Consider the following 27,413-nt stretch of genomic DNA (forward strand, 5'->3'; position numbering starts at 1 on the left):
CTCGCCACTCCGCCTGCGGAGCATTGCGTAACTGCGGAGTGAAACGGAGAGCTGCGCTTCAAGAAACATTAAAATACCCGCCCAGCAGCACTTTTGTGCGTCGAGAACGATACAATAGCTCCTTAAGCGAGGGGAGATCATCTTCTTTTGGGTTTAAAAAATCCGAATGCCAGAAGTCGCTGAAATTTTTTAAAATCCAGAAGTGAGTAATGTTCAGCGCATAATGCAATTGTTAAATTTAGCTCCGTGCGTAGGAGCTGTTATGACTTGAACAGCCGGCTGCAGCCTTCATTAGAGCAGAAGCAAGCAGTTTGAGACAGGTGGAGCCGAATCAAGCTGTGTCTGTGATTTGCTTGAAGCGTTCATTAGTGTTGTGAATCTGCTCTTGCTTATTCCTTCCTTAACCCCGGTAGGTTGATTTCCGTTCTTATTATTCACTTTTTGTGCCCCTTTCTAGGTTGACGATGGTCTGACAAACTGTCTGAAGGTGCAGCGCGGAGAATGGCATTCTGAACTGCTAATGGGGACATGGGCTTGGCAGTGCCCGTCATCAGCTGCGTGGATTGTACCCGTGAAGAGCAACGTAAAGCACTAGGACGACGCCGAGACCTGGAGCAGGCTTTCTGCGCTCAAGGTAAGCAGTGTGAGCGCGCGAACCGTCTACGTGTAACGTGTTCCCATATAATATATCTGCTTGTGCTTCAATCACACCACCGCTTGATAGCAGCATGGCCAGAATCCGGGGTCCCTCGAAAAACTGAGCACGTTTGAAATGGCTCGATAGCTGGGGGATTAAAAGATAGCACGATACACATGGTGTGGAGACGTAGGCACAAAGGAGTGAGCTGGAAAGGCATTTTGTAGCACGCAGGGAGAGAACGCCTTTCATGTAGGTTTAATTATAAGGGCAGTTCACTGGCATTTCTACCTAGGTAGGCACTTTGACAGCGACTTTCATGTTTTATTAATTCCCCCACCCAAGGCATTGATTTAGCTGCTATAACGAATGCATTGTTGTGGAACTGGACACCCATTGTCCAGGCGATAGACAACACTGGGAGGAAGCCCTGTCTTCAACATATATGCCAATCATCTCTACTGGACTCAGACCCAGCTCGACAGCATGTGTTAAAACATTTTAAAGACTTAAAAAACAAATATGAAAGATACCTACCAACACATATCCAGTTGGCTATTCCAACTGGAATTTATTTAGTGTTGGTCGCACCCATATACGTGCATGCCAGGTGCTCTTTAAAAAAAGAAAAAAGAGACAAACGTGGGTACAATTATTTGTACAATGTTTTATACTAGTGCAGAAATATAGCGAAAAAATGCAGCGTTGGCGAAAACAGCATTTCGAAATTTAATGTGTTTTTTTTAGGAGGTTGTGATTTCACTATTGGCTCCAGAGTATTTCGCATAACAAGTAATCAATAGAACCTGGCATAATATTAAGGATTTTATTGAGCTAGACCTGAATGAAAGAATGGGCCTGGACATTGAGGTTCAAAGGGGGAGTTTGCAATGTTGATAGTCACGATGGAGAATTAAAAGCTGACCTTGTTTAATGTTCCTTTAAAATATTACAGAAATGCTCCCCCAAGCACTGTCATTTGTCTCCATATCATAACTGAGGCGTATGTGTGAGTGGTGTGTGTGAGTGTGTGCATATGTGTACGGTGGGGGCTGTGGAGGAGGACTGTTGGGGGAAGGTGGAAACGCTAAATTATTCATGAGTCTCATTGGACAGCTGATCAGTGGGGGAGGTGCCGGGGATGGCAAAGAACAGAGAGTGACAAATAATAATGGGCATTAACTAAGAGAAGCTGGTGTGCGCTTGGGTAGCACAGTCCATTGTACGCTCCTAGCCACAGAGTGCGCTAAGATAGCTTCATTAGTGCTGCCTGCCAAGGGCATCCAGCAGGATTTCCACTGGACAGGGAAGTGGCATGGGGTTTGGGAAGAGGCTTACTCTTTTAATAATGGAGCTGTCAGCCTGATGTCTGGAAATGTTGACCCGAGAGATTTGCTGCCAAATTTAGATTATTTTTTACTTATATTAAATTATTAGCACTTTTCTGCCCCACAGAGCACACTCCGCTCTGTGAGCACAGGCATACGCTGGATGATAGAGGAACTTAATGTTCCATTACTTTGCCTTGCTGCTTTGATTATCAACAGTAATGAAATGACTCATATGGGACCTAGAATAAAAAATAAAAAAGAAACATCAGCTTTTTTTGATGTCTTGACCTTCTAGGTCACCACCCTGTGCTGTTTTAATTTGTGACTGGGAGGATGTCTGAGCAAAGTAGATTGAACCAAGACACAGCGGAGGAAACTGGAAACGAACAAGAAGGAGAATCTTCTTCAGCGACTGGCGAGAAAAACCTTATTATTAAAACAGAAGGCCTGGACGGAGACGACTTTCAGGTAAGTGAACCAGGGGAAGTGAGTTAGCTCAAATTTTCTGGGAAAGGCTTCCAGGTACTGCCATTAGAACTGAGACACACGTCTCAAAGTGTTTTGGTGCATTTCTAAATCAGTTATTCTATGGTTGGTTAATTCTATTGTTAATCAGTATTTGACAACTGCGTGGGTTCCTACCGTTTCTACCCCATGTCTGCCAAAGCTGTAGACATATATCTATTCAGGGGTGGATGTTAAGTAAATAAACAAGCAAAAAAGGAAAGAAAATAATATACCAAGATATGTAATACAACCCAGTCCACAATTAACAAACCTATGTGAAAAACCAACTCTGCTATTTTCTTTCCATTTTTTGAACTGTTTTTGCTAATACTGTGCGAGTGGCATTCAAGCCATAGTTGTAAGCATTTGCAGAATGGAGGAGAATGGAAAGCTATCTATGTTTCCTTCAGCAGCTGTTCTCCATATATTTTGAAAAAGGTTTTGTACATTGAAATATTAATTAGAAATGTTATTCACAATTCTAAATTACTTCTTTTTTCATATATTTCAGAAAATTCTAATGTTTACTGAAAATGTGTTTTATTCTGTTTTGCACACACAGAAGCGAGGCGTAAACCAGGGTCAGCAAAAAAAGCGAGCCAAGGTAGGGTTCTCACGGTTTGCAGAAAGATGCTGTGATGAGCGGATGAGGAGTTCAGTTCAGGAATTGCTTTTCCTATTGCATCTGTTTAGGTGAACATTTGTTTTTTCACTATTTAGTGACTCCGTTTCAGAAGAAAGGGATATTGTTCAGTGAAAATATTACTCTTTTAAATAATACATGACATTTTGTAATGGTGCGCATGTATGCCTGGCAAACAATGTGTTGTGTGAAGGTTTTGAAATGTATGCTTTCATTTTTAAAAAATATTTGTCTTTGTGATCTAATGATCTATTAGTTCATCAAATAGAATTTAGTGGCTGAAATATGATCTGTCAGAAAAGATGAAAGGTGCGTAGGATACTTTATTTGACATAGGAACTTGAGATGAGCTACTTCACTATAGAACATTATTTTGACTCTTAACACGTACTGAGTGTTTTTCAGTATCCATTGAGACTTGTAGATGGGGTGATATGTGTAATAGGGTGCTGAATGTGCCTGAAGTTCAGTTTCACTACCGAATATATCTAACAATAAACCTTCAGATTGAAGAAAATCCATTCTTGGATCGATAGGCAATAATTAAAAGCACACTTCCTAAAATCTTAGTAGGAAAAAAATAACTTACAAAAATCTGTGACTCTGTTAGACCAACAATAATTGCCCTTGAGGCAATGACCTACAGGAAGAGATATGATGACACCACAGGCCCCTTAAGTAGATATAAAGTGCTGTCCATTTTGGCCATGTTAAGTGCACTGTGCTAGCGCATGCTGGACTTCTGATTTCTTTTGAGCTGTGAAAAAATTGCGCACTTTTATATGGATTATGAGAAGTGCTTCTAACCAATTGTTCAATCAACATGAGTTGAGTTCCATAGCTTCTTATTTTCCTAATAAATTTGATATTTTGAAGAAAATATACTCTAATGTAGAAATAGGGAGTGATAATGTTGAACCTGGCTTCTTGTGTCACCACGTCTAACCTCCTGTAAGGACTCAGAATCAATCCAATATTTATGTGCACATACATAAGCCACGAGGTAAGCTGTCAAAAATTAACAAAGTATGACCCAGTCTGAAATTTGGATCTGTGCAGAATCATTTTCAGATACACTATCTGCTGCAAAGACATGTCCATAGCCTGGGCAACTTTGTGCTCTGCAGGTGCAGTAACATCTAAATGATCAAAAATAAGCTTTCAGGAGAGAGTGTATTTTGTAGATCAATATTCCTTTCTTCCTTCTACAGTCAGGAGCAAAGGGTAAATTGGTGCGAAGCCTTGCAGTTTGCGAAGAGTCTTACCCAAGAGCATTTGGTGAAGAATATCCTGAGAACGAGGTAGGTCTTGAGTCTGTGTCAATGCACTGGCTGCCAGGGCTGTGTTTTGCTCTTTTCTGGTGCATGATTGTTGTTATTAATCATTATTATCTGGGTGTGCGTGTTTATTTGATTGGACAGGGGTTTGAAGCACTAACATACCTGCAGCAACACAGTTCAAGTCATTTTATTCTCCGGGAAAAATAATATTGTTAGTTTAACATAGACAAAGGATCAATTATTCCACATAACACTGATTACTTAACAGAACCTGTAAAGATAATGCATGCATTGAAATTGTTAGAATGGTTGAATTTACAGATTCATGACCGCCATCAATTTTATAGTTAAATGGTACTACCTGAAGAAAATATACCTTTGAACTCCAGTTAGTGTACTTACATTTAGTGCAGTGGACCATGTCTAGAGCTGGAAATGCATGGAACCTTAAACCTGCAGTTTATCGCCCCAGTTTGGTTGAACCAACTATATCACCTTACACTGTCTCAAGAGTGTATTACCTTGAAGAAAAGTGTAGTTACTTGGAAACTGTTCCTAATTATCCTAATTGTAAATACAGAGTACGTTTTTAAATTTTACTTGCAAAACTAGATTAATAACTATATTGTGACCAAGTAATTTATAAAGGTTCACATACTGGCTCTTCACCTCATTCAAATTCTTAATTTTAAGCATAATTTGTTGAAGATGTGTCTTTTCTGTGTGCTATAATACAACTATTAACAATATTGCACATTAAAAAATACCCATGCAGCGGAACAGAATGCTGATGACTGTATTGTTTTTTATGACATGTGTCTATTATTGAAAAATCAGTCTGGGATATCTTGGCAGCAATATAAATGGATATTGCAATAACAGCCTTAAAGTAGCCACGAGGTGAAATGTTTTGCACTGTATAAAATAGCTATCAAAATTCTAAACATACATGAAAAATCTTTGAAAAAATTCTTGTGGCAAATTAATACAAACTGCTAAAGGACAGTTAATCCATTTCTAAGTTTTGAAATATAGCTACAAAACTGTTTGCATTTTAATTCAGGCAGCTTCCAGCATTATGCCATATGTTTTCCTTTTCTAGATTCACATTAAAATCTGCAACTATGTCGTTTATGGGATTATGCAGCAGACATTCCTTTTGTCTGGAAATGTTTTAGAGGCATTTAAAGTGTCCCTACTTTAAGTTAGTTTTACAAAATAAATGTAATTCGTTGCTCAAATCAACAAAATCAGTTTTACAATATGAAATTTAGGTACAGCTGTAATCAGACATTGACTGTAACAAATTCACCTGCTAGTTCCTAATTGGATAAATTGGTTGTAGTAAAATATTATGGAATTCCGTGATACATCTATTTACAATATGCATGCTGCTATAGTAACTCTGATCAATATTGTGCACCATTGTATTTTACACAATGCATAATTTCACTCCTCATGTTGATGTATTTATGTAATACAGTACACTGTATGAGAATGCATTGGTATGGTTTTTTGTGCGTACATGCATGCTTGTGTGTACATTCATTACCTCATTCAAGGCTTACCAAACCTACTTTTCAGTGTCCTGAGCTTACTTTTGGTGTATTTTGCTGACAGCAGAATAGTGCTTTTGTTCCTTTCAATGGCAGTGACTAAAGTACAGGTCTGTATCATCATCTGAAACACTTGTTCAACACTCCAGTCTTTGAGGGACACAAAGAGGCCAGGATTTTAGGATATCCAAGATGAATGTGCATGAGATAATTTTCCTTACTATGGATCTCATACGTGATAATTTGCATATTCATTGTTTATCTTCAAACCCTGACAGATTTGCGACCCAAAAGTACCCGGGCTGTGCAGCTCTTAGCTACACGGTCTCTAAAAAAGCATATTTTCTTTTTGGGGACATCATGCCTGCTGCAGTCATGATTCATTGACCTATTGTAAAGGCAGGCATTTCACTAGACTTCCTTAGCAAAATATGTTTGCTTTATTTAAAGCAGTCACGCGTTATAAACAATTTTATCAATCGAGGATGCACGACTGCCTCTGACCTATGTGGCTAATAGCTGTTACACCCTTGTATTCTCTGCACAATTCCTAATACTGTATTTCCTACAACAGCAAAGCTGAGGATTTGGAAGAGGACCTCAAGGTAATACTTGTCATGGGGCTTTATAGAAGCTTTCTGTTGTGCATCTCAAGTCTTGTAAACCATCATTCTACGTATGGGAGGAAAACACACTGTCACTGATTCTGAAATACAGTGATTCACTCTAGGCATCATAATGTGTTAATTTTCTACCTGTGGTACTTTTTTTCAGGTCCACTTTTTAAATTTAGCATTTGTTTTACATTTGCATATTATAGAGAATCACCCTACAGGCCAGTGTGTCTTTTAAATATCTATCTTATTCATCAAATATTAATTGACTAGAGTTGAATGATCTTCAACTTTCTTGATGCAAACAACATTTTGGTTACTCATTGAAATGTTGTTCTTCATAAAATTAGTGATGAGAATGTAATGTAGTTGGGCTTGTCCTATATAGTGTTGAAAGATTATTCATTATATTGTGTACCGACAGGGTAGCAAAGAATTTTTGTTTGTACTTACTCAAATTTTGCAATTGTTTTTCAATTGCCTTCATCTCATTTTGTCACACGTATCTTTGTTCCTTTTAACATCAGTCCACAAAAAAGTCTGCTTTGCTTGTCTACTAATGTACATATGTATAAATTAAATGAAAGCATCATGCTTTTGTTATGTTTCCCCTAAAAGATGCTGGCAAGGTTCATTGGTGACCAGTACAATAGGTTTTATTTTTATACAGACCAGCCTTAAAATGATAGGGAAATGAGTTGCAGGAATCCTGAAAATACAATTAAAATTCAGCATTTAAATTGATGCTAAAACAAAAGAAATGTCAGAACAATATTGTTTGATTTGCAAGAAGTGTAGTTCCACGATCTTTTTATATCTGGAGTGAAACTCCATATCAGTCCAGATTCAACCTTATGTTTCACCAGAGGATGTGTTCAAGTTTAATTCATTTGGGGTATTTCCTCCACTTAGCAAGATGTAGCATCCTCTTTATTTCTTTCTGATAGTAGACACCGCTGTCTGGAAGATTGCATCTTGCCATTAGGAAATGGTGCCATTTCTCAGCATTGTTATAAGGTAATTTTATTTGATTGTTGAAATTTCCTATTAAGCTGAGAATCAATTAGTCTCGGACTTGTGCTGGAAACATATTCAACCTAAATGGCAAACTATGGGTCAGATTTACAAGGGCCTTGCGCCTCCTTGCACCACACTAGTATCATTTTTTTTACACTTATGTGGTGCTAAGGAGGCCATTTCCCTGTGCCATATTTAAAAAGTGGAAACCCTTGCCCCACAGTATACCTGCACCAGGTATAATGTATGCAAGGGGGGCATTCCCATGCAGAGTGGCCGCAAAAACTGGCACAGAGAAGTCTACAAGATTTCATCGCAACATTTTTTCCATCATTTTTAATGCCTGTTCAGGGCAGGTGCTATAGTGACAAGCCCAAAGTAACCTTTGAGCTTCCATAGTGCTTTGCTGCAGTAGTGCCATAATTTATGGTGCTAATACAGCAAAGCGCCACAATGCCATTATAAATTATGATGCTATTGTGGAAATGAGCACAAAGGTGCTCCTTATTGTAAATATGGTGCAACCATGGTGTTGTTAGGTGGGGCAGAGGTAGTGCAAGAAAAGTGGCACATCGGTATCGATGCACCACTTTCTTGCAGATCTGGCTCCATATTTGCAATCGTGAACTCAACTTGGATATACAAAATTATACACAAACGTGTAATTTTCCAGATCCTGAATCTCAAAATCAGGATCTGTAAAGACCTATGCACACAGTAGGAACGTCCAAGTAGGGATATTGTGCAAGGGAGGCAGTAGTTCTGCATTCTGAAATGTAAAGTTAGGGAAGAGGGAGACAGAAGTGTGGCTAAGAAAGCCAGGCGAAACACCTCGAACAGCCACAAATTGAGAATTTTGGTTGTGTTCACAAACACTTCCTTTACTGGAAACACAATTACACATTTTTCAAAATAAGAATGATGTACATTTGTTTGTAGGTAGGAAAGGGAAGTGAACATTTCATGTCTTCCATGGGATTGCTTTCCCAATAGGAAAACATGCGTGCCTTGTGGAGAATAAAAGACAAATCTCAAGTATGTTTTACTTAATCCTATTGAATATTTCAGGCATGGCCCATAAGAAATACAGGAGCCTTCTTGTAAATTTATGACATGCTGAGATTTCCACACGTAATCTTAGGAATTTTTGTAATATACTCAAACATATTATTTGAAGCTTCCTGATTTTTTGAAATATTTTTGAGCATCTAATTGTATTCTGGCAGGATGTAGTTAGTGTTCCCCTCTTATGAAAAAACGCTTATGTGAATGAAATCCGTCAATGAGACAATTGAACCTTTAACCAAACTGAGGTTACCTTGTAGTAGGATATTCTGACCCCTATAATAACAAGACTTCTCTAAAATTGGACCTCTAAGATTTGTATTTTTATATGCAGTATTATTCTTGTCACCATGACAGAGAAAAAAGAAGGCATACTACGAGGAAAAATCACTTGCCAAACATATCAGTTTTTCAAATACTAAAGTGTGCTATGCAAAATTGTATTCTTTATCATTGATCGATATGTGCTACTATTTGTTCTAATCATAAAATACTTAATTTATCCCAATTTTTTTCAAACTTCTCTGCCTACCTCTCTGTCGACCTTGGAAAAGCCAGTGGCTTTAACATCTCATTCACTGGTTACACCCTAACTATCAATTGATAGCCGATGACTGAGTGCATCATAGCACCTCCTTCACAAAAGAAGGTGTCATAGGTGGTGCCAAAATAGCTTTTATGCATTACTTATGAAAGGATAAAGATCAATATTTTGTTACCGAAGAATGCCACATTTTAGTTATATGAGTTCGAGATACATAGCAGTTCAAGATACCTACCCTCGTAAATTGGAGCACTCGTGTAACTGACTCATTTTATCCTTCCTAGTTGCATTAGGATTTGCGTCTTCATCTACTTGTATTTTTATCAAGGGGAAGTGCAATGTTATCAGCAGTAAACTACGCAAAGCCGCTGTATTAAGTCCCAAAATGTGTATCCATTTAACTGCAGAATTTCATTTTTGTCTTTTATGTTTCTCATCTTAAAAAGCAGAGGCATTTACAAGAGCAGATGAACATTATTTTGTATGCTTATACTTTGGGACAGTAGTCACATTTTAACAATAGTAGTTTAAATATATTTATGTGTTGCATAGTAGTGAAAATGTACAGAAAAGTATGAGGCATTCCTTTTAAATAAATAGTTTGAATCCATTTAAGGCCAACTATTATTTCCTGCCCAGAAAAAGTAGGACGTTCATTAAATTAATGCAGTTTTGATACTTGCCAATTTATTTCTGTTTGTATTTCTTCCTTGTTTTAAGCAGGAATCCATTCACCTGCAGCTTTCCACTTCCCCCAGCCTGCAAGAAGATGACAAATGTATTAAAGATGAGTCTGAAAAAGAGAAAGAAAAAGAAAAAAACAAAGAAAAAGATAAATCATGTGAAAAAAACAAGCTGCGAGCGTTATCAAAAGGTGAAATGAGAAGCATTTTTTAATCTCTAGAGAGGGAGTTGCCTGGTCTGAGATGCGATAGTGATATTTTTCTGCTGTAAGAGGAGACATTCTATTTCATAGTTAACATGTTTACAATTCAGATTGAATTTCAAGGGCATGTTACATTGTAATGCTTATTTTGTGCACAATTGAGAACTGAAGGGTAATACTGTGGTTGCCAGAGAAAGCTATGACCAAAAGCCAAACTTAAGTAGTTTACATTTCAAATTCTGCATTGGGTGATACTAGGTTTGTTCTGACATTGTGAAAAACAGCTTTCCACAGTGAGCTTTAACCAGAATCAATTTGTTTACGACCTAGTACTAATTTGAAGTACTTGAACATAAGGCGCAGAGCGTAGCCTCTGGGGATGTCTTCATCATTTATATTATCTACTGTATCTTGTTTGGCTTAATTTGCTCTTACTAGTTAGCATTTGCATCATTGCAGAGGTGCATATGAACCCTTGTGTATGACAAAAAATAGGACTAAGATCATATCAATGTGCACATAACCAGCATATCCATTGTGTGCAAATTAACTCATATTACGCAGTGGATTGGTCCTATTAATGAGGTGTTCTCACTGAATTAGCTAAAAAGTTTTCAACAGGTGCAGTGGATCTGCGTCTCGATGGTAGAATCAGCCCCACTGAACAATTGCAGGGCTCTGGGGATGCCATTTGTTTTTTCAGACTTAGGCTTGTTTGACATAGAGCAGCAAAAACTGTGGATCAGAGTTGTGCATGCCAGGACTGCCTAAGCCAGCGTGGCGTGAGTATGCCTGCCATTCACACACATACAGACTGGAATTACAAAGGTTATTAAATGCATCGCCATTTTGTGCTTTGCACATTAATAGATAATTATGTCCAACACGTGCTACTTCACTGATGCTTGCCAGCTACCATCCCAAGAGCGCTGCATGAGCCACTCATGTCACTGTGTCATGGTGTATGTAGAATATCACCGCTGATTAACAGCCCCCCCCATCTGCCCCAGGTTGCCGCCTCCCCTGTAATTAGGCCAACAAGTTGAGTTGCATGTGCTCCATGGTGTAAACAGTCTATAACTGGGTTTGGATGGTCAGATTCAGATGCTTACCATCTGATTGTTGGATTTTGCAATGTAAAGAAGTTAGGGGTTTATGTGGCTTAATCTATTTGTGTGTGCAGTAGGTTAGGCGATTGGTTAATGTATGTCTGCTGGGATACCAGTGTTTGCGTACGCCTGTCACTGTTTCATGCCTGCGTGTGTCTTTCATAGCTTTCTGATACTTCATTGTACTGTGTGCCTTACTTTCTCTTTGTATGACGATCTGCATTTGTACATTTGTGCATTTGTACTGAAACATTTTTAGCACCTTAAGGCATGTTTGTATATGTCTGGCTTACCTATCTTTGTGTCTGTTGGCTTGCCTGTATATACACCTTTGTATATGTCTGCCCTTATTGAAGCCATTTTCTTTTATGTTTGTGTGGTATCAGAAACATTATGTGCATTAGTACAACATTTTGAAGGATGGATTATTTGTGTGCCTTATTGTGATATTGTTGGCATTGAGCAATTATGTGTCTTAATCCGTCAGTCTGAAATCTGTTTAATACACACATTACTACTGCATAGTAGAAATATGTATTACTGCATCATTGTGGACACTGAGTAAAATGTACTTTACTGCTGCATTGTAGAAACTGGGCAAATGTGCAGTATCCTTCCATTGTGCAGATAGGGCAAATGTGTTTTACAGTGAACATGTAAATTGGGCAAATGTGCAATGCCCTAGTTGTGTGGGTATTGGACAAAAATATGCATTACAGACAGTGTTAGATTCTGGCAACATTAATTGATGGTCTCTAGCACTGATTATGGGGAAATTTGTGTGTTGTTAGCTCTGCTGAGAACTATCTACAAAAATTATTTAAATAGATCCAGAGCTCTTTAGAATTGGTTTTGGGCACTATCGATTGCTTTTGATGGATTTGGGTAAATGCGGTTCTAAACTTTATATTTTCTATTATTTCATCTCAATACAGTTACATTTAAATTATATTCAGCTTTGAAAGGTGTTATTGCCATAGTGTGAATTTGAACGTTTACCAATGTTTTCTAAACCACCCTATAAGTGGCCAACAACTGCTCCAATCCACATTTAAAAAAAACTTTAAAACTCTTTCAGATCAAACAATATTGCAAGCCCATTATATCTTAAGATGAGCCATATGTCACATTTTCCCAGAACTACGCCAACATGCCCCATCAAAGGGTCTTAGGATGGCAATATGTCCTAACGGCAGTGCAACATCCTGTGATTCTGTGTAAATTACTTAGGCTTCTCATGTCTAAATTTGAAGAAAAAAATAGTCTGACCATGTGTAAGGCAATCTAGTGTGCATGCAAACTGGTCTGAATGCCCTAGGGCCAAGTTCATGCTAGATAAAACTGCAAAAAAATAATAATTCAGTTTTAATGCAGGATTCTGTCTAAAAGCCTTGTAAATTCACCACTTCCCACACGTGGTAATGTAAAATATTTAAAAATATGATACAAAGAAAAAAAAGCTGCCCTCTTTGTGAAACCTAGAAACGACACTGATGTCAAAGAGGGACTTTGGTGGTTTTCTTCCAAATAAGGGTAGCACACGCTTTTCTTGTTTGATTTTGAGCTCATGACAAGCTTGGTTTGTTGTGTTCTGTTGGTTGTCCAGTGGTAAGGCATCACTTTTGTGTTCAAAGATGAATATTTAGTAGGTGGACTGAGCACCATGGTGGTGAACTAGGGTGAAACAGTAGTGTATACGTTTGAGATCTGAAAGCCTTTTTTGTTTAATAAAAGGCAATTTGTGCTTTGCTCTGTAAACAATTGGTGGTTTTCTCTGTAGAAAATTTGTGGTTTTACCCTAGTGACACATGATAGATACAATGAACTGACCCACAAAATAGAATATCTCAACTCTTCCTACTTTTTTCACAATATTACCATCAGCCATTCCACAAAGAGGGGGGTGGAACTGAGGAAGATGAAACATGATTCTAATACAATGCAGCAGTCACATCTCTTATTTTGTCTTCTTTTTGTGTGAGGGATGTCTTCTGTCATGACATTCTGTATCATGTCTATAAGGAGCTTTATTAACCTACATTTATCATCCTCACATGCTTCTCCACCGAAGCAGTGTGTCGACTTGAGTACTTTTCATATATTTCATGTTCTTTGTTACATGCGTGAAGTATGGCTTTACACATCGATTAATCAAAGGTTTGCAGTACCATTTCCTTTCAAATTAAGCACTTACCTTTATGTCTGGCTTTGCCCCTCTGTTCATCCGCCCGTCACAGCTACTGTTTTCGCGTTGTATCATCGTTGTGGTGTTATTATTTGCAATGCATTTTTATTGAACAAATATTCATAATGCCGAACACCCGCGTTCATTTTGTTTCAGGTCACATAGACTCCTTATCTAAATGTCAGCATATGTGCACAGCACTTTATGGTCCCAAAAGTGTTGTAAAATCGATGTATTATTTTTAATAATGATTTCTATAAAAAATATATCGTAAATGATGGAGCACCTCTTGATAGGACCAATATTACTGCAGCCATTGTTTTATTTTATCGTTTTTAAACAACTTCACATTGAGGGTTAGGACTATTATAACGAATCATATGTTTTGCGTTAAGCATCTCTTCAGACGAGCTCGTTCCTATCCAACAAGTATATTTTAATTTTATTTCGACTGTGTTGTTTTTAATGTGCAAAACTTCTAGTTATTATTCCAAAAGGCACCATTGGTGCGCAAAGTATCTTATTTGAAAGCGTCATTTGGTGACGTCAAGGGCTGTATTTGTCAGTCATCATCCAGAATTAATGGACGGGAACTTCAAAAGGTTTATGTAAAGTCTTTTCAAAATGCCCTTTGCACAAATTCAGCAGAAGGAACTTGAGCAATGGGTGATTCTGACTGCATTACAATGCACAACAAATGATCTGTGACCTATTACCGGTAACATGCTGCTATTGCTGCTGCTTTGTACATTTCGATCAGTCAGACTCTGTTTTATATACACACACCACTGCCAGCCAAAGTGTAAATGTCTTTTGAAAAGGGGGCAGTGCTCTTTTCAAACATCTGTAATTACAGATCCTCCGCAATCGTTTGGCAACATGGTGCTGGCTGGAAAGGCTAGTTGCTCCCGTGAAGGGAGAGTTGACAATGCATTGCCATGTTTTGCATCATTGAAATCTGCTTTGAATGGCCCTCTCTCATTCCTAAGACTTCATGTGAAAGTTTTCTGAAAGGGTAGCGAAAATCAGTACCCATAATATGTACAGTTGTGCAGATTTAGAAAGAAAATAGAGCTCATGACGCACTGTGTTTGAACTGCAAGAGTAAGCAGGTTTTAACACAAAAAGCTTTGTGGATGTCTTAAGGAACGCTGGAAAAGACAGGTATTATATTTCTTAAAGTAGCTTCATCGGCATTCCTGCAAACAAATATTGCAGACATTCCCCATAAGGGGGCAGATAATGAAATAGATATATTTATGCACCATTTAATGTCATATTTAGTAATTACATTTTACTTAGATTATTTCACGACCCAAAAATCAATGTGCTACCTATTGTAACAATCAAGGCATCTGTATGATGGTTTAAGGACCAACATATTTTATTTTTATGCAGTCTTTTTCATACAAATGTAGATCGAAATGCTTTAACATCCGTCCGTAAAGGTACGGTACAGGGCGAATATATTTTTGTTTGAGATGTCCTCACTGTACAATGTTTGTATCAACACCTCCATGTTGATATTTGTATTTGAAATTGTTGTTGTGTATTATCTTTTTACAGGGAATACATCACTTCCAGAAGTTGCATGCATTTTGTTTTATTTCATGAGATAAAAACAACTATTGCTCACTGGACGAGCCTTGAATCGATGATTTAATCATTCATAATGAGTGAAATAAACAATTTATGTAACTCACTGGAGTGGTGTATTCCCTTTATTTCAAGCATAAACTATTATGTTTCCAGGTTCATATATGGGTGCACATTTACACTTTGTGGTAAGAATGAGACATTCATTAAGGGCCTGAATTATCAAGCGTTTTCCCTCTTTTGCCCACAGCCTGATAGGCAGGAATGGAAGTGACTTTTGCATCGGAGCAAATTCAGAAAAGGAAGGTGCTTAATGCATGGGAGCACATTTTTTGCTTTTATACATCTCAATTGTTCCAAAGTTTATATAGATGAGCACTAACAGGAAAGTAGCAGGCTCAGATATTCTGCATTTCCAGCTCACAATTCAGATATATACACTGCCCCACCCCCTAAGGTGCCCTGACTTTATTCAAGACTTGCTCCGGGGAACGTGCTAAATAACCAGCCTTCAGGACATTGTCCTAAATACTACATACGTGGCATTTCTGTTGTTGTTTGGGATTTTATGACTATCCCTGACATAGGGTTAGAACTGAAATTATGTATGTCTCTTTGCAGGAAATCTTTAGTTACCACACTAGAAGGTGTAGCCTGTGACTCAGGACTCAGGTGTGTGGAGGTGGGCTTCTCACTTTATCAGCCTCTTACCATTCCACATGGGTCAGGGAGTCAATGAGCAGTAGGGTATAGAGCTGCTACTCATTTAGTGTTAGCTAAAGAAATACAGTACACTGGCAGCACAATACATGTGCTGCTGGTCTAAATCTCCACTCTGTATTCAAGTCTCTTTGTGAATTGACCCCTGCATACAGTGAAAATGCATTGCACACCTGTGATGAGAATTTTGTTCCTTATAGTTGTGCCAATATGTAGTCATGAACCCAGCATTAACTATGGATATGTGTGTAAATGTGTGGGTGTGTGTGTGTGCATGGCTGTATGTATGAGTTTGTATATTTTAGGCAATACCTGCTTTGAGTCCAAATGAAATACTGACTGGAATAGAGAACTATTTTGTCATTTAATTTAATAGACGGATTGCCTCCTGAAAGCAGCAGATATATGTGTGTGTGTATATAACAACCGTTTCATTATAAAAATTATGCCCTTGAACACAGTCCTTTTTTATACTATTAGTATAAGTATTATAGTACACAACATTCAGTGGAAGAGTCATAAATAGCACATTTCTCATTTACTGATGAAGTATAGATACTGTTTCTCTGGTCTCAGTTAAATTCCAGTTTCATCAGACATATGAAGATTATTTCCCATACATTTTCAGCCACAGTTATTAGGAACCTCTTCATTCTTCGCAATAGACATCCTCTCCCCTTTTCAATGTAGGATATCGAAGAAATTGAATCATTTACCTATTATATATTCCCTGATTACTTTGAAGACACCACTAACACCTTAGATTGATTTTCACCAACTAGCTTGAAAACCCCACCAATTCTTTGTAGAACAGTAGCACAACTATCTCTTCTCGGCCACCAGAGCTTCCTTATACATCGGACCCCTTTGGTGCACATCAGTCAGATATGTACATGGGTTCTGGGTACAAAGGGTCATCTGAAAAGAATGCCCTGAATCCCGCCTCCATATCAAAGCCCAATTTGGCTTTGATTGTTTCCTATATTTCTGGTAATTTAATTTTTAAACCCTTGGAGGTCACTTTAGATCTGAAGATTTAAACAAAATGTAAATTAAAAGACATGGAACCTGCCATATGATCTGGGGTATGTGGATCCACTGTTTCAAATTTAAATCTGTTGATTCCACAACAAAAAAACAATTTTTTAAAAACTGAATGGTATCATCTAATCTTGATGACCCACCCTCATCTGGAATGACTGTATCTTATTTTGATGATGCCCTCTTATACTTTCAACCACTCCACCCCAAAACTGTGTTTCTGCAAAGAAGGTTCTGCCATGGAACAATAATCCCTCACATCACATACTAGCTACTGCAACAAAATGTTTAAGCCACAAGAAGCCATTCAGATCACTTACAACCACAGATACGTCCTAAATTCACAGATAGCAATTTTTTAAGCAGAAGGAAATGCTCCTTCATCCAATAAAATTCATATATTAGTGATTTTTAATCTTCAAAGCTGTCTCCATACTTCCTGAACTAACATTTCAAGTAAAAAATATGAACTTCTTGAAGCCTGCCTATATTTTTTTGTAACACAAAGATCTCAAAACCTACTAATCAAATTTACACAAACCTGAAAGGGGCTTACCAAAAGGAAAGTTCTATCCTCAAGACACATTTTGCGTAACTGCCGGCAGAGGCTTTTCCTATAGTGAAGAACAAAATGTTCTATGGATCTTAAAATGGAAGTTGGTATTTAATGTTACTCTTACTGACACTGTCTCTCCTGACCAATATGCAGAAACTTGACTTAAAGATATGTGGTGGACCCTCAAAGAGGATGCTACATTTCATGCTAATTTGTTAAACAGCACCAAACATATAAGAAAATCAATAATTATGTTTTACTTCTCCTCTAAACATACACCAACATCAACGGTAGCTATATCACTGTCATTGGGAACAACTGTAGAATTGTGGAACTGTATTGATATTCTCCCTGACATTGATATGATCTCCCATGTGATGCTTATACCCTTCACCCCTACCCTTTTTCAGTACAATGATGAACCATCTTCTGTGCCACACTGATACCACTGTTCGGCACACTAAACCTCCCTTCTGCCTTCAGCACTTAAATAATTTCTGTAACATCAGCACCCTGATTCTTAAACCTTTATTAAACCTTTATTCATCAGGTTGATGCTGTACCATCCCGTTTATCACACTGATATGCTTTCATTATCCTTGTATATCACCCTGATGACTGCTCACCCATCTGTAGCCTGATACTTTTTCCAGTTCAGTACAGGTGTACCCACATTCCCCTTTCAGCACTTGATTTCTGTAACTCTCTTCCTTATCCAGTCCCTCTATAGACATAAGTACTCTGAAGCACACCACACTCTATTTTAAGACATGGATATCTCTAATCCTCTTCAACATTGAATTTAGTCTTCCACTTTTGTCCCCATGGGACAATATGGAGCATAAAACGGAATGTATGCAGACAGTCGGACAGCTTTTTCTACTGTTACATTTCTTCATCTTTGTTGGAAGGGAAAGTTTGTATAAGATATAAAGGTCTACTGCTAGTCTGAGATTATTTTTCTTGCCCTCACTGTGGTCTTCCTAAAGAGGGTTTCTGTTGTCACCATTCAGAGAAACTCACTGGTCAGTCAAAAGTGAAAGGAGAAGTAAAAGCACATTGCACTATGCAATAATTGACATTTAATCTCTGATAATGAGCCAATGCTCTCCTGGACACCCCTGGCTCACAACTGAACCTTAGAAGAGGTGTTAGAGATTGCTGTAAACAAAAAACACAATGCAAATTAGGAACTTAATGTCCTGCCCAATGAAATTCCATAAAATCAAAACAATATCTTAACGCCCAATCAATGAAATTTTAGGGGATCAATAAAAAGCAAACCTTTCACTACCTAGTTGTAAATAGCTGTGGTTGCCCTGTCGAGCAGTTGGCTGTACACAATATTAATTCTAGGAATTCAGTAAAGGTTATGAAAGAATAAAATGATTAAGCATCATAATGAAATTATTTTTTGATTCAGGCTATGGTTGAATTAAAAAGGGATCTAGCGAGTGTATCATGTAGGGATTGCCCAATGAAGAATTGCACCTTTGCACTTAATCTGTCTTACAGATGAAAGTTGTCACACCATCTTACAAGTTTTGATTACCTACTGTACAGGTGAAACATCAACTTTATGAGATAAAGCTAGAGCCTGCTCACAGTGGTGAACTCCTGGGGTGAAAAAAAATGTACACGGTAATTAGTAAAGTGCAATGCACCAAGCAAAAGCAGAGTTTGTGTAAGCTAATTTTGTTTGAAGTCCCAGGCTTGACAGTATATTCTTTTGTGATGGATTGTTCCAATCTTGGTCTCTGAGGAAAGTTAATTCAAGCAGGAATTTTGTAGTCAGTGTCCATTGACAACTTGATGTCCTGTTGCTCACCGTTTGGCTTAGTTAATACTCATGATGATGAGTGTCCACATAGGAGCAGATGTTGCTGGAAGTCAAAGATGTGACCAAGGCTCTGGGACCTTGTAACTGGAAGGCATCTTTTTTGGTGCACATAAGGATGTCAGAGTAAGAGTATCCAGCGAAGAAGCATTTCCAATGGAGTAAGAACATTCTTGGGCATAGATGTTCACATATATTTCAATGGACATGTCTTTTAAATGATACAGTCTGGAAAAATAATTGATCTGGAGTCAATACTTGTGATCAGCTTAACCTCCTTCAATTGTCTGGACATTTGTCTGAGAAAAAATTAATTCTATTCTGGAAGTTTTCATTAGTCATCCCAAGGAATCATGTGCAAAATAGCTCTTATTCGGAAAGTAATTTTGTATATCTATAAATATTGGGATTGACTTTATAAAGTTCACACACTTTATAGTAAATTTATAATTTACCTACACAAACTAGTCAGTGCAAACTGGTGGCATAATCTTGCTGGTGTCCTAGTGGGAAAAATTGATGAACTACTCAGTCTTTTGAAAAAAGTAGTGCACACCGTTCTCCTGTCCATGGCATGAACAGTTTAACTACTATTTGTAAGACATTTGTCTATCATTAAATCAGAAGATCTGGATTCAAACCTCAGTGTATTTGTGCGAGGATTTCTTTCATGGAAAAGTTACTTGAGGCATATTTGGATGCCCCATGGAGCAGGGCAGCACAGCAAGTGACCTTGCTGTGCGGCCCTGCGCTACAGGGAAAGGGCAGGAATGCACGGTATTTACAAGATACAATGAATTTCTGTCCTTTCTCCCTGCGGCTGGAGCACAAATTGCTGAATAGCACCAACAAAGGCACCCTTGCACCATGGTGCAAGGGTGTCTGCATTGTCATCAGGATTGTTTTTGTGCAGGAACACATTTCTGCACAAAAACAATCCAGAGAGGCATTTTCCTCTTTCAATGTGTTGCAGGATGCAGCACACATTGAAAGAGGAAAGAAGAAGAAGAAAGAAAAGATATTTCTCCTTCTTGCACCTGCCCTGGGGAGGTGTACAGTGCTGACTCATTCCCAAGTTCACAGATTCTTGTAAATCTGGGAATGTATCAAAACCCATGGGTGTTGCGTGGAAACACCCACCGCAACACCCATAGTATGCCCCCCTGACATAGTGTAAGGCATCGCAGTGACTTTCGCTGCATTGCCTAACACCAAATCTACAAGGCCATGAAAAGCCATGTAAAATTGCTTTGCGTGGCTTTGTAGATATGGGTTTGCATTGTGTGCCGTCAGTGCATCAGAAAAAGTGACACACTGGGGGCATACCGGGCTTGTAAATATAGCAATTAGTGCAAGAGAGTGGTAACCTCTGCTTCCATCAGTGAGAATAATTCCTTCCTTCCAGAAAAACGCTTGGCGAGAGCTGCCCTGTTATTAAATTTCAGGCAAACATAGGAGCACACCATAGTATTGACTGCGTGAAATACACTTTTTTATAGCACTACGTAGCTTCTTTAATACAATCTGACTTCTTTCATTATAAATATATATTTTTAAGATTTAAAACCTGTATTTTTTAATGTTGAGAGCAAAATATGTTAACTGGATTTAATGTAATGATACGAGGCATTAATTGACAAATTGCAAAACCTTATGCCCCTTAATGCATTCGCACAGTGACGGATATCTAGCTGAGATCAAAATGTAGGTCAAAGTAAAAATCTAGCTGCACATCACCCTGCTTCCACAAACCACCCCCTCAGAAGATAAAATTTACCTTCTGATTGAGACAGCCTATTCTCCGTACCTTGACTTTCTCACTGAGATGCTCCATTCCTATACCATGACTTTCTGGTTTAGATCCCTGTTAAATATTCAACGATTTACCCTTTGGCTCTGCTTCACATCCATTAAGTTTTTTTCGGTATCCTTCCCAGCAGTATCACGTTATTAGCTCAAGTGAAACCTCATCAGTCTACCTCAAACATATAGGACCATTCAAGAGAAGATAACTTCTCGTTAGTCTCCATTCCATTCAGTACTGTTTGACCTTCTGTCAACGTTATGTGGGCACAATTATCCCGGTAAAACCGGGCAATTCTATTGTATTTAAATATGTCCAGTCCTATTCAGCTTCATGGATACCTCACAACAACAGTACAGGTGACTAAACGATAGAGCTGATGCTGAAATTGTGGCATATTCCAGTTGATTTGTCACCAGACTGAGACTGCCAATTTGCGCTTTGAAACCCCAGAGTATTACGAGAGAGAGTGAAAGAAAACCACAGTAAAATCCCAATAACAGCCGCACGTGAAACACGATGTACGTGTCATGTAGCAAAACTTGAAACGCCTCGTGGCGGGGCACGAGCAGCGATGCAAATGTCGGGTTCTGCCATTTTCAAGTATATTAATTATCGCAAAGCTGCAAGCACTACGGTCCTCGAAGTCTCACCCTGAACACGTATACTTTATGCAAATACTTCTCAGAAAAATTCCTTAAACGTACAATAAAAAGAACATATCATGCGTTGAAATATGTAGAATGTGCATAAAATGGGGACGGAAGGCATCATCACATTTGTTGGAGTTGTTCTTTTTTATCGGATCAAAAAGGGCGTGTACTCTCGATTTCATTTATTTGCTAAACGGAAGTACAACTAATTAATGCTTCAGAAAAAAAACTGTTAAATTGAGACATCAAAGTGAATTACACGTGGAGCAACTCAAACAAAAGAGTGATGATAACAATTTATTTCCATGTGACTACGTTCACTTTGGTCAGTCCTGCAGGGAAGCTGAGGAAGAAATCTGTCCATCAAACTCTAAAGCACAAGCTCACTCTGAAACTGAACAAACGCCATTCGAAGATATCAGAAATGCAGCCGACAGATAAGGAACAACTCAACGCAAAAACACGTGGCAGCCAATCACGTATTATTGCAAAACATTAAGAAACCGAACTGGCAAGGAATAAAGACAGCACCCCTCCTTATACACGTACGAAATTACAATGCCTGCATGATAAGGCACATGCCTGCGTGCCCCTCAGTGGGCTAAATGACAAAAATCAAAAACCTCAGTGCAAAACAGGGAAAACTGCTTGCTATGGACCAATCCGATGTTCACAGCCTTGACTTCGTAGAACTGCAAATTAGCCTGCCATGTATATTTACAGGCTAGAAATTAGGAGGAGTTTAGGAAGTCATCAAGCATATCGTTAAAACTCCGATACCCAACATGAGGCTATAACACACAAATGACACAAGTCTTACCAGCAGAAACAAAGCTATTACTCTAGCTACAGCACTATGGTAATTGTTTCTTTCGGGGAGCAACTGGAAGCACCCTGACCTGCTGACCACATCACAACTACTCAACAGCAAGGCAGTGTAGTAAGTCGCACATGAATACACAGAGATGTGGTTTGCTGAAATGCCTTTCTTCACACACCACATGAGGTCAATCAGCGACACTTATTCACGAGTGTCCCTTTCCACCACATATGTTTTGACTGTGCACACCCCAGCCATCAAGAATCTTACATTTAATTCCTTTATAAAATATCCAACAGAACGTACCAGCTTTAACATCAATTAACGTGTGATGCACACTCAAACTTCCAGTCAGTTTCTAAATGCTTTCAAGGATCATGGCATGATGGAGACATAATGGCTTCTAGCACCGTGTGTCGACAAATGCAAAGCTGTCTATATATGATTGGTGTCTTGCTAAGTAAGTCATATACCCCCACACACACATGCCAAAAAGACACAAATTGATAACCACTCTGGTCATCTGACTTCCACATACTAGTGACAGTGAATATCAGCTCAGGAAATGATTTAAGATGTCTTTCCACATCCAGTGACCAAGGCAGAGGTAAGATGGAACAGTGCACAGATCTTTAACAATGGACTATTGAGCAATCCTTTGGGAGGCAAAAATAGGAAACCATTTGCTTCCGTTAAGGGATCTGCAGAAGCTAAGTGAGTGAACTCAAAGTACCTGCTGGTTTCCCCCATCATGCTCTACAACATAGCTATCGGCAGACAGCTCTTATTGCTGGATGACCATGGACAATCCCAGCCAGTGGTACAACCACGACTAATGAGACAAAAGGCTGTCTGGTAACCATCACAACACTGTCCCTGAATTACTGACAACATGAAGAGGGTGACTCTGGTCCGTGGGAAGCAATATTCAAACACACATTCGCAAGCAAGGACATCACAGGCATCTACACATTTTTACTGCCTATTCACTCACTTGCAGAGCTGCATGAATGCTCTTTTAACAGCTTTATTAAACTTACAAGTGTGAGCAGATAAGACCTTTAACTCCATGGGAAGCAACCTAAGTGGTAATACATGTTATCGTTCTGTAATTCTTATATCCCTTAAATTAATTTGGAAGGTTATCATTAAGAATTGCTAATTATCTTTGATAGTGCCTGAAATTAAATCAAAACCTTTGCATCACTTGGGCTCTGTAAGATGGAAAATTTCATTCTAGGCTTTCTTTACATGCCCATTACATTTCAAAGTTGGCAACCGACCTACTTTCTTCAAGTCACTAGGAGAATGCATGCCTTTTTTCTAATTCTCCAGCATGACCTGAAGCAGCCACGATTACCTTGTTGTCACTGAGCACCACAGATCTCTTTTCTTTACTTATAGTCATGTCATATGTTGTTAGGGTGCTCACATGGCTTAATTGCACCTTAACACATTTTTTCCAAGACTGGACTGTTCTTATACAAATCATTAGTGTTAGGAATGTATGTCCAATTTGATCAACTGCAACAACGTAAATGTAAAGGTCACAGAATGTTGTAATTCTGTAAAGGAAAGAGCTGGACTGGAAATGGGGATGTCTTAGTACTAAGGGGATCATGTATTATTTCTATATGTGCTCTATTGTGATGTGTACAGCAATGATATTCAACAAAAAACATAATCTTAAAACCACAAGCGCAAACTAATTTTTCCAATTTGGGTGTCAGCACATTGAAAATAAAGTATTTTTTGTGTAAAGCCGCATTCACAGCACATAGATAATGACCATGAAACAATTCTGCAAGATGTCTTTGCCAGGCACATGGGGGACACGGAATCAGCTGCATCACTCATTCACAGAGGGATGTCCCACTTTCTACACTTTCCTATATATTCCTCAAACTAAGCATGATATATCAGGATTGCTACAGGGGAAAGCATAATATGAAATGACCTACACAAATGCCTAATGCTTGCTTGGTGTACCTCTCCTACCTATGTCATAAGTTATGATGTACCCAACTTTATGTCTACACTTAATTTGTCCTTAATAATGTGATCTCTCATCCTGGCTGGTAAAAGCCTGGGGACTCATGTCAGGAAATACCCGATGCGCTTTTAATCAAAAGTGTGTATTTGTATGTACCTGAGCCAGGTACATTGCTCTTCACATTTACCTCTTGAATTGCTCAAGAATATTCCGGAAAGTATTATGCAGCCTGCTAAATTTATAGTATCTCACCCACCTATTTCACACTAAGAACTAGTATTGCAGTCACTTGCTAAAATATGAAATATTAATTAATTATTGTTGGTGGCCACCAGACCTAATTGTATACAGTTTCAAATACAAATGAATGTTGGTACTGTATGACATGTTTTAACAAAATCAATAGTCCATGCCTTTTCAACTGCATTTCTGGGTCTAATTGCTTCAGCAGTAGTGCAATTGATTTAAGCCAGCACGTTTTGAAAAACCTGGTGGCTTATTAAAATGTGTTAGCCATTGGCATTTCCTGTTTAATACTTCTTAGAATTAGACTTCATATAGAAATGTTTTGTTCATATTATAGTATGGAAATATAAAGTGAAAGGAACTCAAAACATTAGATTTACTCATTAGTTTAACACACCCTATCATTTTCCCCACAAAGATTGAAGATTAAGTCCACTTTCCAGTTACATTATTTTGCTTTAATTTATTTTGTGGAAAGTAGACTGGAAAAATGTTTTCCATTTTTTAACCGTATAAAACACATTTACATGTTTTCTAATGATCTGTAGATATCAAAGTCTTGTGATCTCTGTTCTGACTTGTTACATTTTTTAAAGTGTTTATAATCATGAAAGCATAGAAGTTTTTTTTTTTTTAATGGTTATGGTCTTTTTCACAGACTCCTTGGGCACTAATTATAAATGATGTTGCTGTACTAGTCATGAATCAGAATTGCTGGGGAATAAATAATGAGCATCAGATTCTTAAAAGATTCAAATTGGAATTTTAGTGAACTAAAACTTGGGATTTTATTTCTTTTCTTTTTAACCCTAAGATTTACATAAAGAGCAACACATTCAACTGAGTGTGTGTTTTGACTGTGGAGGATCAGATGGTCGCCACGGTAATAGCATAATGGGATCCCCCCCCCCAACGGACCAGCTTAAAGAACTCTTTAGTTAGCAAGCTGTTTAGTAGCATGTCAAGCTCAAGGCTTCTGATAGTGATTAATGAGACAATAATTAAATTAAATCAGTCAATTAAATGTGTGTCAATTCTACAAATTATACATTTTTAATGTAACAAGAATGTAGTGAGTAAATACACAGAAAGCAAACATCTCTGAGCATTTGAACAAACTAGATATAATTCTAGACCATGACGGTGGTTGTGATGTTGCAAAATTGTAGGCTAATAGATTAAAATGTGGGTAAACATTTTTAAAGAAATAAAAATGTTCATTTGGAAATATCAGTCCATCACCCATCATCCTAATACAGTCTCATTCACTACATACTAAAGCCAATTGCATAGTAGAAATTGAGTTGCTGGCTGATGACCCATAGCAAGGTATTGATGTTGTGGAGGATCCTCCATCTCTGGGCAGATCTTTGTTCAGACTAACTGTCAGATGTCAGTTACTGCAAGTCCAAGTGGGGTATCGACTAGATGGTGTCTGTGCAATATGAATTAGATCTTGTACACATATAATCTCTATTTTTCCTTCTTTAGTCTAAATTTTTGACATAGTTTAATAGTTTCTAGTTTTTACATACATTTGTTCAAGAAAGCATGCATGTGGATAGGATGAAGATATCAGCCTATAATGAATTGTATACAGTCATAGTTGTAATGTCAAGCCTAGAATTATTTGAATGAGTGGAAGTTAGGGGATTAGCTAGAAAACTACAGATATAGTTGAAGGCATTAATGCCGGATAAAGGTCAAAGAGTTTGTGAATGAGATAAGGCTTAAAATGGAAATTATAAGATTGTTCCAGAGAGTCTTTTTTACAATGAGTCATGGGGCATTTCACAGAACAAAGGTAACCAAATGTAGGGACTAAACATGAAACATGACCGCAGATAAACATCAATAAGTGAGTCTGACAACAATTAGGTAACATGGTTGACTTTGTAACATCAAGGTGAACAAGTATGTATGTTTTACTATGAGGGATATGTTTAATAAGGGTTGATGGGTGGACTTGTGGTGTGATTGGGAAGGTATAGCTAGGAGGAAAATCAGTGTATAGGTGAAATGTGTACAGTGGGAGGCTTGGTTAAACATGATTGTACTATACCAAATGTATAGAAGATAATTTGGGTGACAGGTGGATCAATGGGAAATAGAGGAGATACTAAAAAGAAGTTGTAGAACAGCCAATCACAAACAGCAATATAATAACGACTTAATAAAAAAGATGAGACATTATTAAAATGTTGTTTTTAAATAAGTATTATAAACTTGGGCCCTATAATTTAAACATGCACTGATTATGATGACGTTTGATTGTTCAATTTAAATGCCTTTTCCTGAAGTACACTTTGCATTGGTTTTTCATCAGATTGCAGCCAGGAATATACAGACTCAACTGGAATAGACTTGCATGAATTTCTGATAAACACTTTAAAGAATAACCCTAGGTAAGTGGTTATCTAAATTATTTCTAATATGTTTAATATAACTAATAGGACAGCCTCTTCATTGGCATGTCTGTTACTGCTTAACCAATTTAGCAATCTCCATTGAAAAGATAGAAACGATTTGCTTCTCTCACATGGAACATGGAATGCTTTTTCTTGTTTTAACATAGAATTCCATTTTCCATGTGTTTTTTTGACATTTCTCTTAAAGAAACATTTTGTGTTAAGTATTATTGGCTATTTTACGTGGATGAGTGTAGATGTTGACAAATGTCATTAACTATGCTTATGAAATCTGCCTACAATTTCTGCTTCTGGTGAAACATTTTGAATTCACCAAATAGAACCATATATTTTTTCAAAGATGG

The 27,413-nt window shown here is 37.9% G+C and overlaps 1 protein-coding gene across 8 annotated transcripts in view; it reads left to right on the forward strand.

Moving 5' to 3' along the window:
- ARPP21 (cAMP regulated phosphoprotein 21) overlaps positions 1 to 27,413 on the forward strand; it is a 309,256-nt gene that overhangs the window by 13,177 nt on the left and 268,666 nt on the right. For 5 of the 8 annotated variants that reach the window (XM_069214895.1, XM_069214912.1, XM_069214885.1 and 2 more), the window contains exons 2-7: positions 458 to 634; positions 2,264 to 2,436; positions 3,038 to 3,079; positions 4,330 to 4,419; positions 9,915 to 10,068; positions 26,967 to 27,045. In XM_069214895.1, coding sequence (XP_069070996.1) covers positions 2,302 to 2,436; positions 3,038 to 3,079; positions 4,330 to 4,419; positions 9,915 to 10,068; positions 26,967 to 27,045 — 500 coding nt within the window. In that variant the 5' untranslated portion in view covers positions 458 to 634; positions 2,264 to 2,301. Of the gene's footprint in view, positions 1 to 6; positions 203 to 457; positions 635 to 2,263; positions 2,437 to 3,037; positions 3,080 to 4,329; positions 4,420 to 9,914; positions 10,069 to 26,966; positions 27,046 to 27,413 lie in introns of those variants that run through there. The other 3 variants (XM_069214921.1, XM_069214938.1, XM_069214904.1) reach the window with 2 other exon arrangements.

The sequence above is a fragment of the Pleurodeles waltl genome, chromosome 2_1 (assembly GCF_031143425.1).
Source record: "Pleurodeles waltl isolate 20211129_DDA chromosome 2_1, aPleWal1.hap1.20221129, whole genome shotgun sequence".
Classification (NCBI taxonomy): domain Eukaryota; kingdom Metazoa; phylum Chordata; class Amphibia; order Caudata; family Salamandridae; genus Pleurodeles; species Pleurodeles waltl.